The sequence below is a fragment of the Lacerta agilis genome, chromosome 3 (genome assembly GCF_009819535.1).
Source record: "Lacerta agilis isolate rLacAgi1 chromosome 3, rLacAgi1.pri, whole genome shotgun sequence".
Lineage (NCBI taxonomy): Eukaryota > Metazoa > Chordata > Lepidosauria > Squamata > Lacertidae > Lacerta > Lacerta agilis.
Genome location: NC_046314.1, coordinates 101,494,465 through 101,514,215, shown reverse-complemented (window position 1 = coordinate 101,514,215; position 19,751 = coordinate 101,494,465). Strand labels below are relative to the sequence as shown.

The 19,751-nt window shown below is 46.9% G+C and overlaps 1 protein-coding gene across 1 annotated transcript in view; it reads left to right on the top strand.

The window, feature by feature from the left end:
- Positions 1 to 19,751, top strand: part of PPP2R5D (protein phosphatase 2 regulatory subunit B'delta) — a 47,180-nt gene that overhangs the window by 25,969 nt on the left and 1,460 nt on the right. The window contains 10 exon segments of the mRNA XM_033144952.1: positions 975 to 1,105; positions 1,740 to 1,799; positions 3,352 to 3,460; positions 4,477 to 4,530; positions 8,767 to 8,937; positions 9,570 to 9,697; positions 10,881 to 10,982; positions 15,096 to 15,168; positions 18,069 to 18,086; positions 18,088 to 18,186. Coding sequence (XP_033000843.1) covers positions 975 to 1,105; positions 1,740 to 1,799; positions 3,352 to 3,460; positions 4,477 to 4,530; positions 8,767 to 8,937; positions 9,570 to 9,697; positions 10,881 to 10,982; positions 15,096 to 15,168; positions 18,069 to 18,086; positions 18,088 to 18,186 — 945 coding nt within the window.

Below are 19,751 nucleotides of genomic sequence, written 5' to 3'. Positions count from 1 at the left end.
TGTATATATGTATATATGTACGTACACACACATACATGTTATATTATGTGATCATCTCTTGCTATATTACCTACAGGTGAAACTCGAAAAATTAGAATATCGTGGAAAGGTTCATTTCTTTCAGTAATTTAACCTAAAAGGTGAACCAATAGATGAGATGACATGCAAAGCGAGATACCGGTATGTCAAGCCTTTATTTTTTATAATTGTGATGATTATGGTGTACAGCTGATGAGAACCCCAAATTAACAAACTTTGGGGTTTTCATCAGCTGTACGCCATAATCATCACAATTATAACAAATAAAGGCTTGACATATCTCGCTTTGCATGTCATGAGTCTATCTCATATATTAAACTCCAGTAGCTAATGAAAACAATTGCTTACACAAATGGACTTTTCCACAATATTCTAATTTTTTGAGTTTCACCTGTATGTATTAACAGATGCTCTTCTCCATATTCCACCACTTCATGAGGTACCGTATATGGCAATACAGGAGAGAGCCTTCTCTGTAGTGGTGTCTCTGTCTAAGTCATACTTGGGGTAGACCTATTGAAATGAAGAAGCGTGAGTTAACGCCCATTTGTTTCAGCGGAGTTACTCTCTGATCTCCTTTGAGTCTAGGGGCAGAGAATCTTTCCAGCTTCACGGGTCAGATCCTTATCAGGACCTGCCACGTCTGCAAAATTTGATAGTTTGGGGCGGAGTAATCACCTTGCATCACAGATGACATTGGGGGCATTTAGTGCTTTGAAATCCCAAAGTCAAGACTTCAAAGCACTAGCAGGCAGCAAAAGACCCCCCCCCCTTTTTCCTGCAGCTATTTCACTGCAAACAGTTGCTGAAATGTAGGGAAAAACATGGACACAGCACCAGTGCCCCTCCTTTGCACCAGCAGGAGGTGGGGTGGGGAGAATCTGTTAGCGCTGGATTCGGGTGCACAAGAGATTGATTAAATCCTCCATCCGCAGCTGCTGGACCTGTTTGACAGTGAAGATCCCAGAGAGCGGGACTTTCTGAAGACTATTTTGCATAGGATTTATGGGAAATTCTTGGGCCTCCGAGCATATATAAGGCGGCAGATCAACAATATATTTTACAGGTAAATACTGGTTGCCAGAAATATTTAATCTATTGTGAATGTTTGTGTGTGGAGGATTCAATCTTAATTTGAGCGGTTGCACCGCATTTCCTTGGAGTTTCATTTAGTCCTCTTAACTCCAACAATGATTAGATAAATAGACGGAAGATCTATGAGTGACCTAGGGCAGGAGCAGGGAACCTGCAAACCTCCAGATGTTGTCGGATGACCCCTCCCAGCATCCTCAATCATTGGCCGTTCTGGCTGGGGAGTTTCTGATTCCCGAGGCTGCAGGGAAGATTAGGTGTTATGGTACCTGGTGGAAGGATCAGAGGAAGCATCTCAGGGCCCATTTGCAAGTCCTCTCCTTCCCTATAGCTCCTATTTGCCGCACCCTGTTTGCGCCATGCTTTCCCCCAGTCGTTGGAATTCCTTGTCCAGAAACATCCAGGCCTATTTGCCTTCCCCATTTTAGAAAGCAAAACACAGCGACTAAATTATGCAGATGTGCTGCTCATGGCTACAGATTTCCTGCTTCCCTCCAGGGACAGAATGTGGAGCATTTTTATTTTGGGGGTGGAAAGTACTTACCAAGCCTCTGTGCTCATGAAGCCAGCCTGCGTTTTCTGCTTGACACCTGCTTCTCTCTACTCAGGTTTATCTATGAGACAGAACACCATAACGGAATTGCAGAACTGCTAGAGATTTTAGGGAGGTAAGGGGTACACCTTTCTCTTTATTATTCCCTCCCTGTTCTGCAGGGGGCCTCCTTGGCAGGAGCAATAAAAATATTTTTATTATCTATATGCCACTCATCTGATGGGGTTAACCAGTCACTCTGGGCAGCTCCCAACAAAATATTAAAAACACAACAAAACATCAGCCATTAAAATACTTCCCTATGCAGGGCTGCCTTTGGATGTTTTCTAAAAGTCATATCGTTAATTAGCTCCTTGACATCTGATGGGAGGGTGTTCCACAGGGCGGAAGGGACGCGGGTGGTGCTGTGTTCTAAACCACTGGGGCCTCTTGGGCTTGCTGATTGGAAGGTTGGCGGTTCGAATCCCCACTACGGGGTGAGCTCCCGTTACTCTGTCCCAGCTCCTGCCAACCTAGCAGTTCGAAAGCACGCCAGTGCAAGTAGATAAATAGGTACCACTGCGGCAGGAAGGTAAACAGTGTTTCCATGCGCTCTGGCTTCTGTCACAGTGTTCCGTTGCGCCAGAAGCTGTTTAGGCATGCTGGCCACATGACCTGGAAAGCTGTCTGTGGACAAATGCCAGCTGCCTTGGCCTGAAAAGCGAAATGAGCACTGCAACCCCATAGTCGCCTTTGACTGGACTTAACCGTTCGGGGTCCTTTACCTTTTTATCTTTTACTACAGGGCAGGTGCCTCTACTGAGAAGGCCCTCTGCCTAGTTCCCTATAACTTCACTTGGATGTGGACCTCATTGTGTGGGTAGAGACACTCCTTCAGATATACAGGGCCGAGACTGTTTAGGGCTTTAAAGGTCAGCACTAACACTTTGAATTGTGCTCGGTAATGTGCTAGAAGCCAATATGGATCCTTTTGGGCTGGTGTTATATGGTCCTGGCAGCTGCTCCCAGTCACCAGTCTAGCTGCCGCATTCTGGATTAGCTGTAGTTTCCGAGTCACCTTCAAAGGTAGCCCCACGTAGAACATGTTGCAATAGTCCAAGTGGGAGATGACCAGGGCATGTACCACTCCGGCGAGACAGTGCACAGCAGGTAGGGTCTCAGTCAGCATACCAGATGGGGCTGGTAGACAGCCACCTTGGACACAGAATTAACCTGTGCTTCTATGGACAGCTGTCAGTCCAAAATGACCCGCAGGCTGCTCACCTGGTCTTTTAGTGAGTGGCACAATTACCCTATTCAGGACCAGGGAGTCCCCCATACCTGCCTGTTCCCTGTCCCCCAGATACAGTACTTCCGTCTTACCAGGATTCAGCCTCAATAGGTGATTGCTAGCTAGGCCGTCAAGTGAAATTTACACACACACACACACACACAGAGAGAGAGAGAGAGAGAGGAGGAGGAGAGAGATTTCTGCTTAGAGTCTTTCAAGAAAGCATGGTATGAACCCTGCAGCTGGGTCCCTGGGAGCATTGCAGATGTTTCCTGCAGGATATCCTGACAATGAGGCACAGCAGCAAGGCGGGGGGCTGGGAACTGCTCTGTGCACATACAAACATGCACAGACAGTGCGAGTCTTGGAGGTTTACTATTCTCTCCCTTCTCCTCAGTATAATCAATGGATTTGCTTTGCCCCTGAAGGAAGAGCACAAGATGTTCCTCATCCGGGTCTTGCTGCCGTTGCACAAAGTGAAATCTCTGAGCGTCTACCACCCCCAGGTAAGAAGCACGTTGAGCCCGCGTGTGTTGTGCTCGCCGTAAAATGACAGGCAGGTTTAAGACCCTAAGGGGTGCCCTGCTGGATGACGTCAAAGGCCCATCTAGTCCAGCATCATATTCAGTAGCAGCACTCTCTCTACTTGGGTTCCCCAGCAGCTGGTATTGAGAGATTTTCTGTCTCTGAAACTGGGGTTGGCATACAGACTTATCAGTCATACTGATAAACCTGTCAATTTGTAGTATTTTAAAATATATCGTATCCGGCCTTTCTTCCATCACGGAACCCACAGCGGCACATACTTCCATCCAGTTAGTGACCAAACACGGGTCTGCTTAGCTTCTGCAAGGTGGTGGACAAGAGTCATGGGCCCTCTTGCCTGCAGGCCGTTCCCCACCCCCCAATCACGCTCATCTCTCTCTTGCACCTGACATCAGGTGTGGGGCAGGTGAGTACACAGCTACAGAGGAATAATTGGGAGCTTAAAGTGAGCTGATCGTTCCTTTGCACATGGGGGCTCCCTGAGAGCGAGGCCTCTGAAGGGGTGCTTCCGTTCCAAATTTAATCTCTGCATACTGATACCAAAGGGGGCTCATTATCAATGGTCTTCCAGGGTGGCTGATCCCTTTTCAGCTGGCAGGGTGAGGTCTAGGGGGTCTGGCTGGATCCAGTTCCCCATTCCTGCCCCCAAATCGTACTCTGGGACTCTAAAATCCCCTTCTAAAGCTGTTCAAGGCGCCTATTTCCAGTTGACGTACAAACACGGAAGTGGTGCGCTCTGACGACTTTTCTCTTGGCACGGAAATAAATCTCACCAAGTCGTAGGGAACTGAACCCTCGTGTAACTGTGCACAGGCTTGCAGCATTGGATTTGTGGGCTTGGATGCAGCTGACTTGCATCTGCGCCATCTCATCGGAAGGCTGGTTATAAATACTTTCAGATACCACACATGTTCTGCCTGCCTCTGCCGTTTCCATAGTGCCTGGAGTTCTGACTGTACTGTGCTCTTCCTTGCAGTTGGCATACTGTGTGGTGCAGTTCTTGGAGAAAGACAGCAGCCTGACCGAACCGGTAAGTGCTCCCTCTGGGTGGGGCTGCCTTGGAAGAATATTTGGAAACTTTGTAGGGAAACTTCCCACTGCTGCTGCTGCTGCTGCTGCTGCTGCTGCTGCTGCTGCTGTTAGGCCCTGTCTGCACTGTATGTTTAAAGCAGTATCATACCACTTTAAGCAGTCATGGCTTCTTCCCCCAAAGAATCCTGGGAACTATAGTTCGTTAAGGGTGCTGAGAGATGTTAGGAGACAGTAATCTGGAGGGGGAAAAGGCTTCTGAGACCATGGGTGGATCTAGACACATAAAAAAAAGCCATTCAGTTAAATGCGTTGTAAACAGTCATACAGGGAAATCCCCTTGGCGAAAGGCAGGACTCCACAGCGCCATCTGGTGTCACAGTATTGTAACACATATAAGGCGCTCCGTCTTTACAATTAAGGGTGCTGAGTGTTCTTAGGTGACCCCTAGTCCCCCCCCCAGCACTTCAATTCCCAGAATTCCCTGCCAAGAGAGATTGATGGTTAAACCACTCCTGGGATTGTAGCTCCGTAAGGGGAATAGGGGTCAACCTGTGAGCTCTGAGCACCTGTAACCAAATGACACTTTCCAAGATTCTTTAGGGGGAAACTATGACTAAGACGATATCGCACATGCGGCCTTCGGAGATATCTGTATACTGATAGCGGACTCATTCTCTGAGTGGCTTTCCTTACCTAGCCAAAAGGAGACCACGCTTGCACAAAAGAGAATCGTCAGCAGGCTTGGGGGAAACCCAGTGTTTGCTTGAGCACAGACTTTAATGGGAGAGGGAAAATAAAGGGGGCAGGGGAGCTGGGTGTGATGGAATGGAGTAGCCTAGAGAAGGCAGAGCTTGCTGGCTGGCACTTTGAATGGCAGCACTCTGCATTATATTGCAGATCTTGCTGGTGCCCTTGGCGCTGCCCCCTCTTTGTGGCTGGGGTGTTCTTTGGGGTTTTTTTATTGCTTGTGGCAGGGTGTTATTTGCTGTTGGTCTTTTTATCTTCATTTTAGATCCTTGTGATTTGCGTGGAAATCGTTCATTTCGGTTGTGCATCTTTTAATATTTTATTTATTGTTTATTACCACTTTTTGTTACGTGTTTTTTTGCATGTTGTAAGCTGCCTTGAGCGCGGTTTAAACTGGAAAGCCGGCATATGAGTAAGATCATGCCTATATGTATGCAGTTAGTTTCTAAGCCCATTTCAAAGTGCTGGTGATGGATCTTTTAAAGTTAAACCATAAGTGGTCTCAGGGTACAGTGAGGAGGCTTTCTTTTGTTCTGGAGGGTTGCGAATGCTGTTTAGCGACCCCGATTTGATTTTTTTTATTTTGTTTATTATTTTTTGAGAGTGCTGGGTGATATTTTTTTTTTTTTGTAATCATAATGATTCACTTCTTTCATGTTACTGGTTTTTATTGTGTTGTTTGTATAGTTGTAAATACTCTGAGGGCTGTTCATGTGGCAGAAAATAAAGTCCAGTGTGTACATTCTGTAAATAAGGAGTTAAGTTCAAACCGCTTCTGCACGGTTGACCTATTGTACTGTGGAGTGTATGTATGAATATGGCAAAACAATGCAAGCTTATCTCACCATCAACACGAATGGCTTAAAGTAAAAAAAAATTCCTCCCAGTAGCACCTTAGAGACCAACCAAGTTTGTTCTTGGTATGAGCTTTCATGTGCAAGCAATGGATTCAAACTACAAGAAAGAAGATTCCACCTAAACATTAGGAAGAACTTCCTGACAGTAAGAGCTGTTCGACAGTGGAATTTGCTGCCAAGGAGTGTGGTGGAGTCTCCTTCTTTGGAGGTCTTTAAGCGGAGGCTTGGCAGCCATCTGTCAGGAATGCTTTGATGGTGTTTCCTGCTTGGCAGGGGGTTGGACTGGATGGCCCTTGAGGTCTCCTCCAACTCTATGTTTCTATGATTCTATGACTTCTTCAGATACACTGAAACAGAAGTCCACTCTAAGATGCTACTGGAAGGGATTTTTTATTTATTTATTTATTTATTTATTTTTACTATGGCAGACCAACACGGCTACTTACCTGTAACTGGCTTAAAAGTAGTTTGCCCCATGAACATAAAAAGCATAAGGAACTTGACTTACACTGAACAGAGGTGTAATGGGTGTGGTGTCAATGGGGGTTGGAGACATGTTACTATTTCAGCAGCGGGCACCCCTGTCACCAGCATCCTAGAGCCATCAATCAGCCTGAAAGGGGAGCTCTTTAGCCAATAAGAAGAAGCCTTTTCACCCTTTTTTTTTTGCTGACGGGAGCCAATCAGAATGAAGGGAGGAGAGACAGCCCCTGAAAATTGACTCCTTAGGGTCACTCTGGAGAAGGTGCGTTGGGAAGAACGCCGAAGAAGATCTTGTTCTCTGTGCTCCAAAAGCTAAGCATTTAGGAACGCTGAAAACACAAGGCGCTTCTGTTTCAAAAGAATGGTGTGCAAGTTCTGCAAAGTACAGTAGAACTTTAAGGAAAACACAGCTAAAGTCGCTCCAAAAGAAGGGCACGTTTTCTAGCTGAAAAGCAGCACATGGAGATCTGCATTGATTGTTGCAGTGCTAAGTATTATTATTGTGTAGTTGTACCGTATAAGGCTGCATAAACTTAGATGGGTATGTGGCTGGGACTCTCATGTAGGGACCCTTCAGAAAAATGTGTGCCGCTAAGTCATTCCTCATACTTCTCATTTGAATTGTGAAAGATCCAATGCGCTTCTGCTAGAATTACTGCTGGGTTTGATATTTGGACACAAAGCAGGAAAGCTAGAACAGGCAAGCTACTCTTCGGTTGGTCTTTTTGCCCTGCCTGGCAATGCACTTCCCAGAAGCCCTTTGCATCCTTGTGACTTCTTCGCACATGCTGCGGTCCTTCCCGAAACTGCGTTGTTGCCTTCTTTGATCTATGGTTTGAACTTTGATTGCACTGACGCCCTGGGGAAAAATCAGGCTGGGCCACTGCAGAGTATTCTTGGCACGTTCTTTGAAAGCGTAGAAGCTTAGGTAAAAAGATACTTCAGTTGGCGTTGCTGACAAGTGTAATAATGAGTGCAGCCGATTGTCTTTAGATTACTTGATTTGTCTGTTGTTCCAGGTTCTATGAAACTGAATTGGTATTAAGTCGAGTGACTGAAATCGGGTTGGGGAGGAGCACGTTTGCACAACACAGACCTTGTTTAAAGCTGCAGTGATAAATGTGTGTGACTGACTTCGCATTATTACATTTGCTTCACACACTATTCTGCAGCAATATTAATTTCTGGGCCAGATTAAAAATTAAGGCAGATCTCTCTTCCAAGCAGCCAAGAGGATGACTGCATGATAAGCGTTCATAGACAAGAACTGAGGGTGTAAACCAGTTGCAGAATGTTTAGGTGAACTACCACCTGCCTTTTAACTGATTTATTATTTAATCAATTTCTGAAACCTATAGGTTTCTAAAACCTTAATGCAAGCTGCGTTTTTTGAGATACTTTAAGGAAAGCGTGCAAACTTTCAGTGCAATAAGCAACAGCTACCAGAAGAGAAGGTCATATGGAATGTTTGCCATTTCCTGTGACAGACACACACCAGAACCAAAGCATTCTTTAAACAAAACAAAGTATGCCCCAAGTTCTTAACTGGTTAAATTAATCTTACAAGGATTTCTGGTTAAATTTCACTCCATAGGTTTGATTCATGAAATGTAGTTGAAACTTACAGGGCTGAACAGCACAGAAGCAGCTAGAGATTTCTAGCTTTGCATTGAAACCAGCATACCTCCTTATGAAATGCTCCCCTTGTTGTGGATTCCTCTCCTCTTGGAATGCAGTGTAAGATGCAGGATATGCTCAGATGCAACACTAAACAATGGTTTGGAGTTATACAAATAGGCAGATAATAAGCCTCAGGCTTGTGGCCTTTCTCTTCCCCTTCTTCACCTTGTGTGTGATGATTAATAACTTTCAACAGAAATAAAAAATTTCTCAAAAATCTGTATGTGCACTAATTATGTCACATTAAGTAAATCGACACTTTATCTTGTGCCTTTTGACTAATTAAGCAGATTTAAAAAAAACAAGCTTGGAGGATAAAGGTCCCGGGTTTGTTGCTATCTTTTGGCCTCAGGATTTCACTATTGGCATCCCCCCCCCCAGACATAAAATTCTTGTTGCTATCACCAACAAATGTTCCTGCTTGTTTCTCTAACGCTCATAAAAAACTCGCTTCTTCATCTGTTCAGGTGATTATGGGCTTGCTGAAGTTTTGGCCAAAAACACACAGTCCCAAGGAGGTGATGTTCCTGAATGAGCTGGAAGAAATATTAGATGTCATTGAACCCTCGGAGTTTGTGAAGGTTATGGAACCCCTGTTCAGGCAGCTGGCGAAGTGTGTCTCCAGCCCACACTTCCAGGTAGGATCGAAACTCAGGATGCTGGCCACAGCTTTAGTCTCTGTTCAAATGCAGAGTGTAACGCTGAAATTCTGAAGCACGTTTGTACATAAGATGAGCAATTATTCAGTGAAAGTTTTTATAGCTAGCGCAGTTGGAAAGTACACCTTCCTCATCAGTGTAGTGGCCCACTTCAGATGATCTCACCGTGTTTAACATTAGGAAGTTCCCCACAAAATTTAGCTGAAATTATTTCCACACATTCTATTCCTGCTCTCTTGAGCAACAGATAATGAAGTTGATGCTCCCTCCTCTGTGTGGCAGCCCTTCAGATATTGGAAGGCCGCTATTATGGCTTGCCTTGATCTCTCAATCCTGCTAAACACGCCCAACTTTTTCAGCTATCCTTCGTCAGGCTGATTGCCCGCAACTGAACGTGCTCCGGTTTGTCCATGTCCTCCTTAAAATGTGGTGTCCAGAACAGGCCACTGTACTCCAGATGTGGCTTGCATAGCAGACAATAGAATGAACTTGTTTCTGCTTGTGATAAGGGCACTAGGTTTCTGTTAATTCGCCTTCATATTGCATTATCTGCTTCCCCCTTTAAAAGATCTCTCTTGTTTCAGAAGTTATATTTTGCTTTATTTATACAGGTGGCCGAGAGGGCGTTGTACTATTGGAACAATGAATACATCATGAGCTTGATCAGTGACAATGCAGCCAAAATTCTCCCCATCATGTTCCCGGCACTCTACAAGAATTCCAAAAGTCATTGGAACAAGTAGGTCATGTCTGTGTGCACGGGGCATGAGTGGAAGTACAGCTGAGAGAGCTCCGCCTTGCTCTTCCACCATGGCCTATTGCTCATGCAAAGTTTGGCAGAGGGAGAAAGAAAAGGGCTCTGATGGCGATGATCGCTAGCAATATGCATGGGCGTATGGAATAGGTTGCCTCCCCTTGAGTCTGTTATTTTTATCAGATCATTTGTAACTGGGAGTTTTATGTGGTTTGTCCACCTTTGGTCCCCACGATGCACTCAGCTCTCACCTGTGGCTCCTAGAAGCTGTCAACACGCAGTAATGGCCACATTCTGGGAAACGGCTTTGACTGGCCAGCGAAACCAAGCGAGGGTAGCTGATGGGTCTCAAACCCTTGGTCAGTTAGGGATTTCCTCTGCATGCGAAGGCAGACTCCGGCGGATTGAGCAGACAAGACCAGTAGTTGGTCCAATGGTCAAGAAGGCGGTTTCTGCATGTGCTGTGGAAGGAAGTGAGAGGCACATGGGGCTCTGCAACCAGGGAAGGGAGCCCATCTAGAAGAAATACTCTTGATCCTAAACCTCCACTGCCTTATGGGGTATCTTCGAATAAACCCTGCACAAATCCAGAGTGGATTCCCTAGGGTGATTGGTTGGTGCCTTGTACGCCTCCTTCCCGCAACTCCTGAGTGGGGATTCGAACCCCGGTCTCCCACGTCCTCGTCCAGTACTCTAACCACTATGCCACACTGGCTTCCATATACACCGCCCAGGCTTGCGCCCCAGGGAGGTCACACTCTTGCAGCTCATGCAGTGGTTTGACATCACCATTGACTCTCAACAACGACAACAATTTATAACTGGGATGGGGGATCCGTGGCCCTCCAGAGGCTGTTGTACTCCAGCCCCCATCACTCCTTTTGCCATGCTGGCCGGGACTGATGAGAGTTGGACTCCAGTATCCTCTGGAGTTCTACAGGTTGCCCACCCCGACTTACAGATTTATGTTGGTCTTTTTAGGGGTAGCGGGGGGGGGGGGATAAATGGGTGTCTCCTGGCATTTGAAGCTATTCTTCCTTTTTATATCGGGTATTGGAAGTTTACTGTTCTGGTCTATTAAATCTCTTCTGCGGAAGGGCAATTTCCCCACCTTCTATCCAAAGAGCTCTTTACTTCATTCTCCACCTCTTTTTTTGTTTTGTTTTAGGACAATCCATGGGTTGATCTACAATGCACTGAAGCTGTTCATGGAGATGAATCAGAAGCTGTTTGACGACTGCACACAGCAGTACAAGGCAGAGAAGCAGAAGTGAGTACTCGTGGCTGGGGAAACTGCCTGCAGCTAACTCTGCAACTAGTGGAACCATCCTACTTGACAGCACCTACCAAGTCTAAACCACTGAGCCTCTTGGGCTTGCCGATCAGAAGGTCGGCGGTACGAATCCTCGCAACGGGGTGAGCTCCTGTTGCTCTGCTCCAGCTCCTGTCAACCTAGCAGTTCAAAAGCACAGCAAGTAGATAAATAGGTGCTGCTGTGGCAGGAAGGTAGGCAGCATTTCTGTGCGCTCTGGCTTCCATCAAGGTGTTCCGTTTCGGCAGAATACCCCTCTTTGCGGAACCCCACCTTTTACGGGACCAGGGGTCATTTACCTTACCTTACCTAGAGGTTGGGGCAGGGGACCCAATACTGCTGGAGAACAGTCTCCCATCATCCTTGACCATTGCCTGGTGGGAGAAGGAAACTAAGATGCTCTCCATCAGCCGCCTGATGGCAGAGAAAGGAGCCCAGCTGCTGTGCCTTAGGCAAGATGAAGGCTGGGAAGACAGGGAGGATATAAAAAGCATCAGAGAGTGGGAAGAAGCGGGAGAAGCCCCATGGAGACACAGTGAGAACAGGCTGGGCTAGTTGGATGCTTAAATAATGTGTGTCTCTACAGAGGTTGGGAGAATGTGGGCTGTGATTCCTTTTTGGAAGTCCTCTTCATGCTGTTCCCCTAAGTCAGAGAGGGAATACTAACAGGCTATGCGCTGTGGTCTAAACCACTGAGACCAGGGCTTGCCGATCAGAAGGTTGGCGGTTCGAATCCCTGCGACGGGGTGAGCTTCCATTGCTTGGTCCCAGCTCCTGCCCACCTAGCAGTTTGAAAGCACATCAAAGTGCAAGTAGATAAATAGGTACCCCTGTGGTGGGAAGGTAAACGGCGTTTCCATGCACTGCTCTGGTTTGCCAGAAGCGGCTTAGTCATGCTGGCCACATGACCCAGAAGCTGTCTGCGGACAAACGGCGGCTCCTTCAGCCTATAGAGCGAGATGAGCGCCGCAACCCCAGAGTCGTCCGCGACTGGACCTAATGGTCAGGGGTACCTTTACCTTTATGCTGATCTAGCCCCACTGCTTCCTGGGGAGGCATAGGGTCGTGGATTTAACCATGGCAAGGGCATTTAGGCAGAATAGCCCTCTTTGGGAAAGAGCCTCGGCTCTGGGAGGAACTGCCTTTCCCTGGGGATTGGGACTTACCTCCGAGGAGACTTGGGACACTGAAGAATGGACTACACTGAAGCAGCCCTCTGTGAATCTGCTGAAAGACTCAGGGATGGGAGGAACATGGTTCGCAGAGAGAGTGAATGAGTGTTTCTGGAATAAAACCTGGTTTGCAGCTGACCAGACATGAGCTGGTGCTGTTTTTGAGCTTTTTGCCAGGTGTGGTCTATGGAAGCTACGGAACAAGCAGCTTCCACGGGGGTACAGCACTGGTGTTCACATAAAACACCTTGAAAACAATGGTAGACGAGCAACGCCAAAAGAACATTTAAGAAAAAGCTACCTGAAAGGAATGGGAGTTTTAAGACCCATAAGAGCCACAGGCAAATCAGGCAGAAAGGAATCCCTCAAAGCAGGGAGGGACCACTGTGAGAACACCCTGTTTATTATGCCTGCTAGCCTATTAGATCTTAACCAGCGGGCCCAGGGCTGATTTGAAAGTGCAAACAGGTTTATACAGGTGGACTTGACCCACAACGTGGCCCTGTTGCGACCCTATGGGATATCACTAGCATTAGAAATTCACCAGCAACCCGAGCAACTGATGCAATATTGGAGCTGAGTATTCTGACCCCCTTGGCCCTTAACAACATCCGAGTGGCCTCATTCTGAGCCGCTTGAAGTTTCTGAATCTCTCTGAAAGGCTGCCCCACGTGGAATGCATTGCAGTAGCCTCGCCGACGGTGCTTCCACAGGTAGTCCAAAAGAACCTATAAGCTGTGAACTTTATCCTTCAGGGGAAAGCGCCATTCCATCCAGGAGTGCTTGGATACCTCTTTTCAGTTTTGGCTGTTTTCCACACTCGCAATACCTCTGTCATATCTGGATTCCGTTCGGCTTGCTTGTCCTCATCCACCTCTAAGCCACCTCTAGACACCTGTTTGAGACTTCACAGGCTTCCTTGGGATTAGTAGGGATTCAGACAAGAGACAGGGGAGCCTGCCAGCCACATACTGGGGACACCACAGCCTTGTGACTTCCCACAGTGTAAGATGTTAGAAAGCACAGGCAATAAGATGGAGCCCAGAGACACCCTGTTGGTTATTGGGCGGAGCAGATGTCATGCTGCAGCACTACTTTCTGTGTCTAATTTTCCCAAAGGAACTGGGGTAACCATAACACTGTGCTTCCTAAGCCCAGCAGGAACCTTAGCTAAACTACCCAGCTGTGGCATTGTGCTAGTGGAAATCCCATAAGGTAGGGCACTCAATTGCCACTGTTCCCCACCACCTGCAGTCCCTCTGCCCCATAGGCCCTTGTAGTTCTGCAAGGTTCCACAACCCTCAGTAGCAGCTTTTCTGGAAGGCGTTTGGGGCTGTCAATGGATCAGCAAAAATTGGGTGCCCTGCCTTACACGGCTGAAGCGCTTTACAATAGTGCAAAGCCACCGCCGAATGCCATCCCATTGTGCGCAACTCTCCATCCCCTGCTCTGTCCCCATTGAGAAGGCTGAGCTGCAGTCCTGTGGATGCTTTCTTGGGAATAGACTCCACTGAATCCAACAGGGCTTCTAAACTAAAAGCAACCAAGGAAGAGTCATGTGGCTGCCTTAATATATTTATATCCATTGTAAGGACCGAAGGAGAGCCCTGCTGGATCACACCAGTGATGTATCTGGCCCAGCTTTCTGTTCTCACGCTGGCATACGGGAAGCCTGCAAACAGGACCCGTTTGTGATCCCCAGCAACCGGGGGGTTTTTTGGGAAGCAGAAGCTTTTCAGAGCAAGTTGTTACTTCTGAGCGAACATAGCCAGTTAGGTATGCTTTGCCCCCAGTAAAACTGCCAGACTTAAGAGCTTAACTGTACTTGGCATTCCCAGTTCTGCAAAGCTCTCAGTTGTGTGCAAAGGAGAACTTGACCTATGAGGTGCTGCTATAAAGCCTTGGGAAGTGGAGGGGGTGGGCTCCTTGGGGTTGTGCCACAACTAAGATTAAGAAAGAGGGGAAGATCACAGATTAGGGATTTGTGCCTCCTTTATGAAAAGGGCAGGAACGAAGAGGAACTCTTACGCTTGGAGATACGGGTAAATCGGGGGTGACTGCGGTCCCTCAGTAATCTGAGGCGAAAGGATCAGCTAGGAACGAACTTGTCTCTTTGAGGCGCGGCTTGAGCGATTCCTCAGCCATCTTAATTTTTTTTAAAAAAGGAAAGAGCAGGGTAGATGTGTTTACATTTGAATCCTCTTGGTACGCAGCCTGCAGGAAGCCTCATGCAAGTTCCAGAGATAACGGAAGCCCAGTCCACAGTAACTCAGAACGAGAGGAAAGCTTTCAGTGGAGCTGCCCCTGTTTTTGTGGAATAGCATTCCTGTTGAGATACAGCAGGCAGGCTGTCTGCAGTTTCCAAAACCAACTGAAGACATTTTTTGGCCCATTGGCTTTCCCATCTGGATGAATGGGTCTCTGCCATGGGTGTCTACTTTGCATTTTTATTTTTATTTTGCATTTACACACACACATACCCCTGCTGTTGTTTGCTGTGTTTTTAACTGCTTAGCTATTTTAATTTTTTTTGTACATTGATATGTGTGGGAGGCAGTTAATTACTTTAAAATACCTTCTAGTAGCACCTTAGAGACCAACTGAGTTTGTTCCTGGTATGAGCTTTCGTGTGCATGCACACGAAAGCTCATACCAGGAACAAACTCAGTTGGTCTCTAAGGTGCTACTAGAAAGAATTTTCGATTTTGTTTTGACTATGGCAGACCAACACGGCTACCCACCTGTAACTTTAAAATACCTGTTTTAATATGGAGCATTTGATTGGGTTTTGAAGAATGGCATAACTTGACTAGAGCTCTAGAGGGAGGGTGCAGGTTAAAAGTCTAATTGAAAAAAAATAACACCCACCCTAAAAAAAAAATTTCATTTTCTTCTTCAGAGGGCGGTTCAGGTTGAAGGAACGAGAAGAGATGTGGCACAAGATTGAGGAGCTGGCCCGCCAAAATCCTCAGGTAATAGTTGTTAGCAACAGAGGAAAGATGTTTTGGCAGTGTACTTTCTTAGGTTACCAGACCGCAAACTTGTTACCTTAACGATAAACTCTATGTGTTTGCTCCAGTGAATAAGCATTGAACTATGTCTAGGACAGGGAACTTGCGTCCCTCCATATGTTGTTGCACATGCTGATGGAAATTGGAGGCCAGCAAAATCTGAAGGGCGCACCAGGTTGGCTATCACTGCACTAGGACCTGTGGTTTTAAATTTCTGCATGGTCCTGGTCGAGTTGCTGTTCCTCGTCTATAAAATGGCAATTCTTTTCAGATGCAGGAGATAAGAGATCTTTATCCTTTGTTGAGCACGGTAGGTATGTCTCCACAAGGTATTTGCTAAAACACAACAGTTTAATTCTCCCTCACTTCTTCCTGGCAAACTAGCATCCAGGTATTAATCAGCTCCTGTCACCTCTGTCTGCTCATTTCAAATATGGTTACTAAATGCCTGCTTCATAGCTCGGTAAGTTTTGATATCTCTGGAACAAACATGAGCTGGCTTATACTGAGCCAGCTCTCATCTAGCTCAGAATTGGAAGTGTCTCTCCAGAGTTTCAGGCCAAGAGCATTTGGCACCCCTACTTGCAAAGGCGAGTAATTCAACCTGGGACCATTCTTTATTTATAGCATTTATATGCTGCCTTTTAGGGCACAGCCCCAACAGATCTAGTTGATGCCCATTTTGAATACTAAACATAAGATTCCGGAAACGTAAGGAAGCACCAAGTCGTGGGAATCAGTGGTGTAAAAGCACTTTTGTTACGGAAACAAAGCAAACGAATCACGTTTGAAGGATGATGCTGAAAGGGGCCTTCAGTAGTTCTACAGTAGTGGAGTTCCACTACTGTAGAACTTGGCGGTGAGGCCACCACCAAGGAGGCCCTTTCCTTTTTTGCTCACCAACCCAGTTAACTGTTCTTGTGAGGACTCAGTGATGGACTCTGCCTTTGATCTTAGCAAACAAGCAGGATCTTTTATTACGTAAATGACCTTTGCACGGAAAACTTGTCCGCTGCCCCCAAGCTATGGCCCTTCCCTGGAGCAGTGACCTTTGGAAACAGAAGTGGTTAGCATCAAGAAAACATAATTAGGGAACAGCGCAGAATGCAGATACTCTTCTGTGCCCTTTTGCATGTTACTCAGAGGAAGCTCCTTATATCTGCGAGTGGCTCCCTCGAAAATAGACTAACATAAAAGAGGGCTCTTTCTTCTCACCATCAGTGAGGCCAGGCCAGGAAATACTCTGTTGCAGGGCCCTGGGAGGACCTGTGGCCCTCCAGATATTGTGGGACTCTCAACTCTCATCATCCTTGAAGTTTGTTGGCTGAGGCTGATGGGATCAGTGTGGAGCCAGTGTGGAGCAGTGGTTAAGAGCGGTAGACTTGTAATTTGGTGAACTGGGTTCGCGTCTCCGCTCTTCCACATGCACCTTGGGCTAGTCACACTTCTCTGAAGTCTCTCAGCCCCACTCACCTCACAGAGTGTTTGTTGTGGGGAGGAAGGGAAAGGAGAATGTTAGCCTCTTTGAGACTCCTTCGGGTAGTAATAAAGCGGGATATCAAATCCAAACTCTTCTTCTTCTTCTTCTTCTTCCTCTTCTTCTTCTTCACCAGATCTGGAGGGGTCACAGGTTCCTGGCTGCTGCTTTATAAGCCATTTGTATCAGAAGGAGCCTGCTTTAGGAAAGATTCGAAATGCTCAATGCTCATCTGTGTGCTACTCAGTTTTAAAGCCCTGTGGTTTTAAAAAGTGTGACCCTTCACAAATCAGGTAGGGAAGCCAGATTGATACGTTCTGCCTTAGGGAGGAATTCAGTGTCACACATTCCCTCAGAACAAGCATTTCAGCTTCCAGATGAAACAAACCTCCCCTCCTCCGGATGCACTATTCTTGGGGTCCTGTCGACCAGAGCCTCCCAAGCCAGTTTGTGGGAATGGTGAAAGAGAGGGGAAAGGCCCTGTTGCATAAGCACAAGTCCTTGTGAGAGCTTCTGCTGGCAGGACTTTGTAGTGGAATCCACCCTTTTTTCCAATTTTTGGAGTGACTCCCATTTTTTAAAAAAAAAAATATGAAATTTTAAATAAGGAATATTTTATAGTACTGCTCTTGTAGTAGGAATATAGGATGCTATCTTACACTGAATCATGGCATTGGTCTGATCCCCAACAGCGGAAGGCCTCCCCATCGCTCAGTGGTTAGAACATCTGCTTTGCATGCAGAAGGCCCTGGGTTCAATCCTCTGCATTGCCAGGAGTCTCTTGCTTGAAACTCTGGAGAGCTGCAGCCAGTCTGTGCAGGCAGTACGGAGCTGGATGTCTCACTCAGTAGAAGACATTTTATTTCCTTGCATCTAGGATCTGTAGTGAATGCTCAGTATTAATTCCAGTAGGGCCTCATGTACCTCTGTACTTCCCCCCTCCCCTTTAAGCCAAAGCTTCCTGAAGATAGGAACAACAACAACAAAATAATAATGGTTAGCAACTCTTACCTTAATGTAAAGGTGATGCTAAAAAACCACTTTGGGGTAATTTAGACCACTCAGTACCTTGGACATGATGCATTTTATAATCAGCTCTAATCGGAGTGTGACACCAATGCCATTTTGACAAAACAAAACTCAGAAAAGGGGGGAGGGAATCCCAAGTGGAAGCTGCAGGGAATCGGGAGAAAAGTTTTAACCTTTTCTAATCCCTTGTGCCATTTTCACAGAAGGGAGAGCGTGAGCTGCAAAGGGGTTTCTCCCCCCCCCCCAGTGCTTTATCACACTTAACCTACATATATATGTGTTTAAACATTCGGCGTTTCAGTAGTTGAGTTGCTGAGCTTGCGTTCCCATTTTTCTATGTGCTGTGTTCTTGCAGTACCCCATGTATTGCGCCCCCCCCACCCTTGCCTCCTGTTTATTGCATGGAGACGGAGACCCCCACTGCAGAGGACATACAGCTGCTGAAGAAAACGATGGAGACGGAGGCTGTGCAGGTGACTCATCTCTATATCCTCCAGTGGGTCAGGAGTCCTTTTCTGTAATGTGAAAAGCAGAAGGGGTTCTTGGTGACCAGCGGAACTCCTCGCGAGCAAGCAGCCTCTTCTCCCTAACAAGAGACCTCACCGCCCACTTCCAGAGGCAGGCTGTAGGCCTTTAAGGCTACCTTCTGCTGTTTCTCTGTGAGAGAGGGCAGTGGAGGGGGAGGCTGGGCGGGGACTTCATTCTTGACTCTCAGTTGTCTTGGGCTCATTTAGAAGGGACAGCTGTCAGCCCCAGATTTGAGGGCCTTTGCACACTGCAGCTTGCGGCAGCTCGGACTTGCATGACGTCAAACCCATCGCAGAGTCTTGTGGCACCTTAAAGACTTAACAGATTTCTGGTGGGAGGTCTGTGGCAATTGCTGAGCTCACTCCTTGTAAGGAGCCAGGCAGCCAGTCCCAAGAAACAGTCGTGGTTTCCTTGCCAGAGGTTCCCTGCTCTGCTCAGCAGTTGACACCAGTCTGCTAAACGCTGTGGTTGTTTAATATAGATTTAAACACTTAATTGTCACAGGCTGTATTTTTTTTTGGGGGGGGTCTCATTTTGATCCCACTTTGCCAGTTTCCCCAACACATACCTTCCGACTAAGGTTTCGTTTCATGCAGCTGACAAAAGTGGGAACGAGTAAAGCTTGTGCCGTAGTGAACGCCGCAAGTCTTTTAAGGTCCCACAAGACTCGATTGCTTTTGCTACAAGAGACCCAACACGGCTGCCTCTGTGGAAATGTTTGCATGGTGTTAGTTCACGAAGGATACGACCATTTCTTCATTAAACCACCGCTGAAGTGCAAGCCAAACCTTGCGTTTCTCAGCAAGCGGCTATCAGAACTGTCTGCCATGCAAGTGGTAATTCCTGCTAGCGCCCCACCCCCCCACCCCAAAGCCCCGCTAGTGTGCATTTCACTTGTTTCCAATGTCCTTTCTGGAAAGAAAGAAAGAAAGAAAGAAAGAAAGAAAGAAAGAAAGAAAGAAAGAAAGAAAGAAAGAAAGAAAGTCATCCAGAACTGCACAGTTGCACAAAAACAAACAGACTTGCTTAGTTGTTTTTGCATGAATTGACAAACTCAGCAGAGCAGAGGAAGAGGGAGCAGCTAAACCATCCTTTGGCATGTTGTGTTGGCCAAGTCGCATGCTTTCTGTTTCAGCCAGAATAATCATCCCTCCTCAAGGTCTCACACCTTGAACTATGTGGGATAGTGGTGCCTACACAAAATCACAGGGCACTGCAGATCAGCCATGGCCATGTGGTCAGGTTTTGATGATTGGGAATCCATGATTGGGAATCCACCAGGATCCTCCCATTAGTGATTGCTGCTTCCCTTCTGGCATACCTGCTCTGCGCCTAAAGATTGCCAGTTCCCCTGTACTCCTCGCCCCAGCCACATCAGCCTCGCCCCCCTAGCTCCCATTCTGCTTACCTTTGCTCCCCAAGCAGATTCCCACACCCAACTTTGGGAAGCATTGGGAAGAGCTTGCACATCTGTGCTCCTTTGGGACACTACGGAAGTCCCGTTCATTGC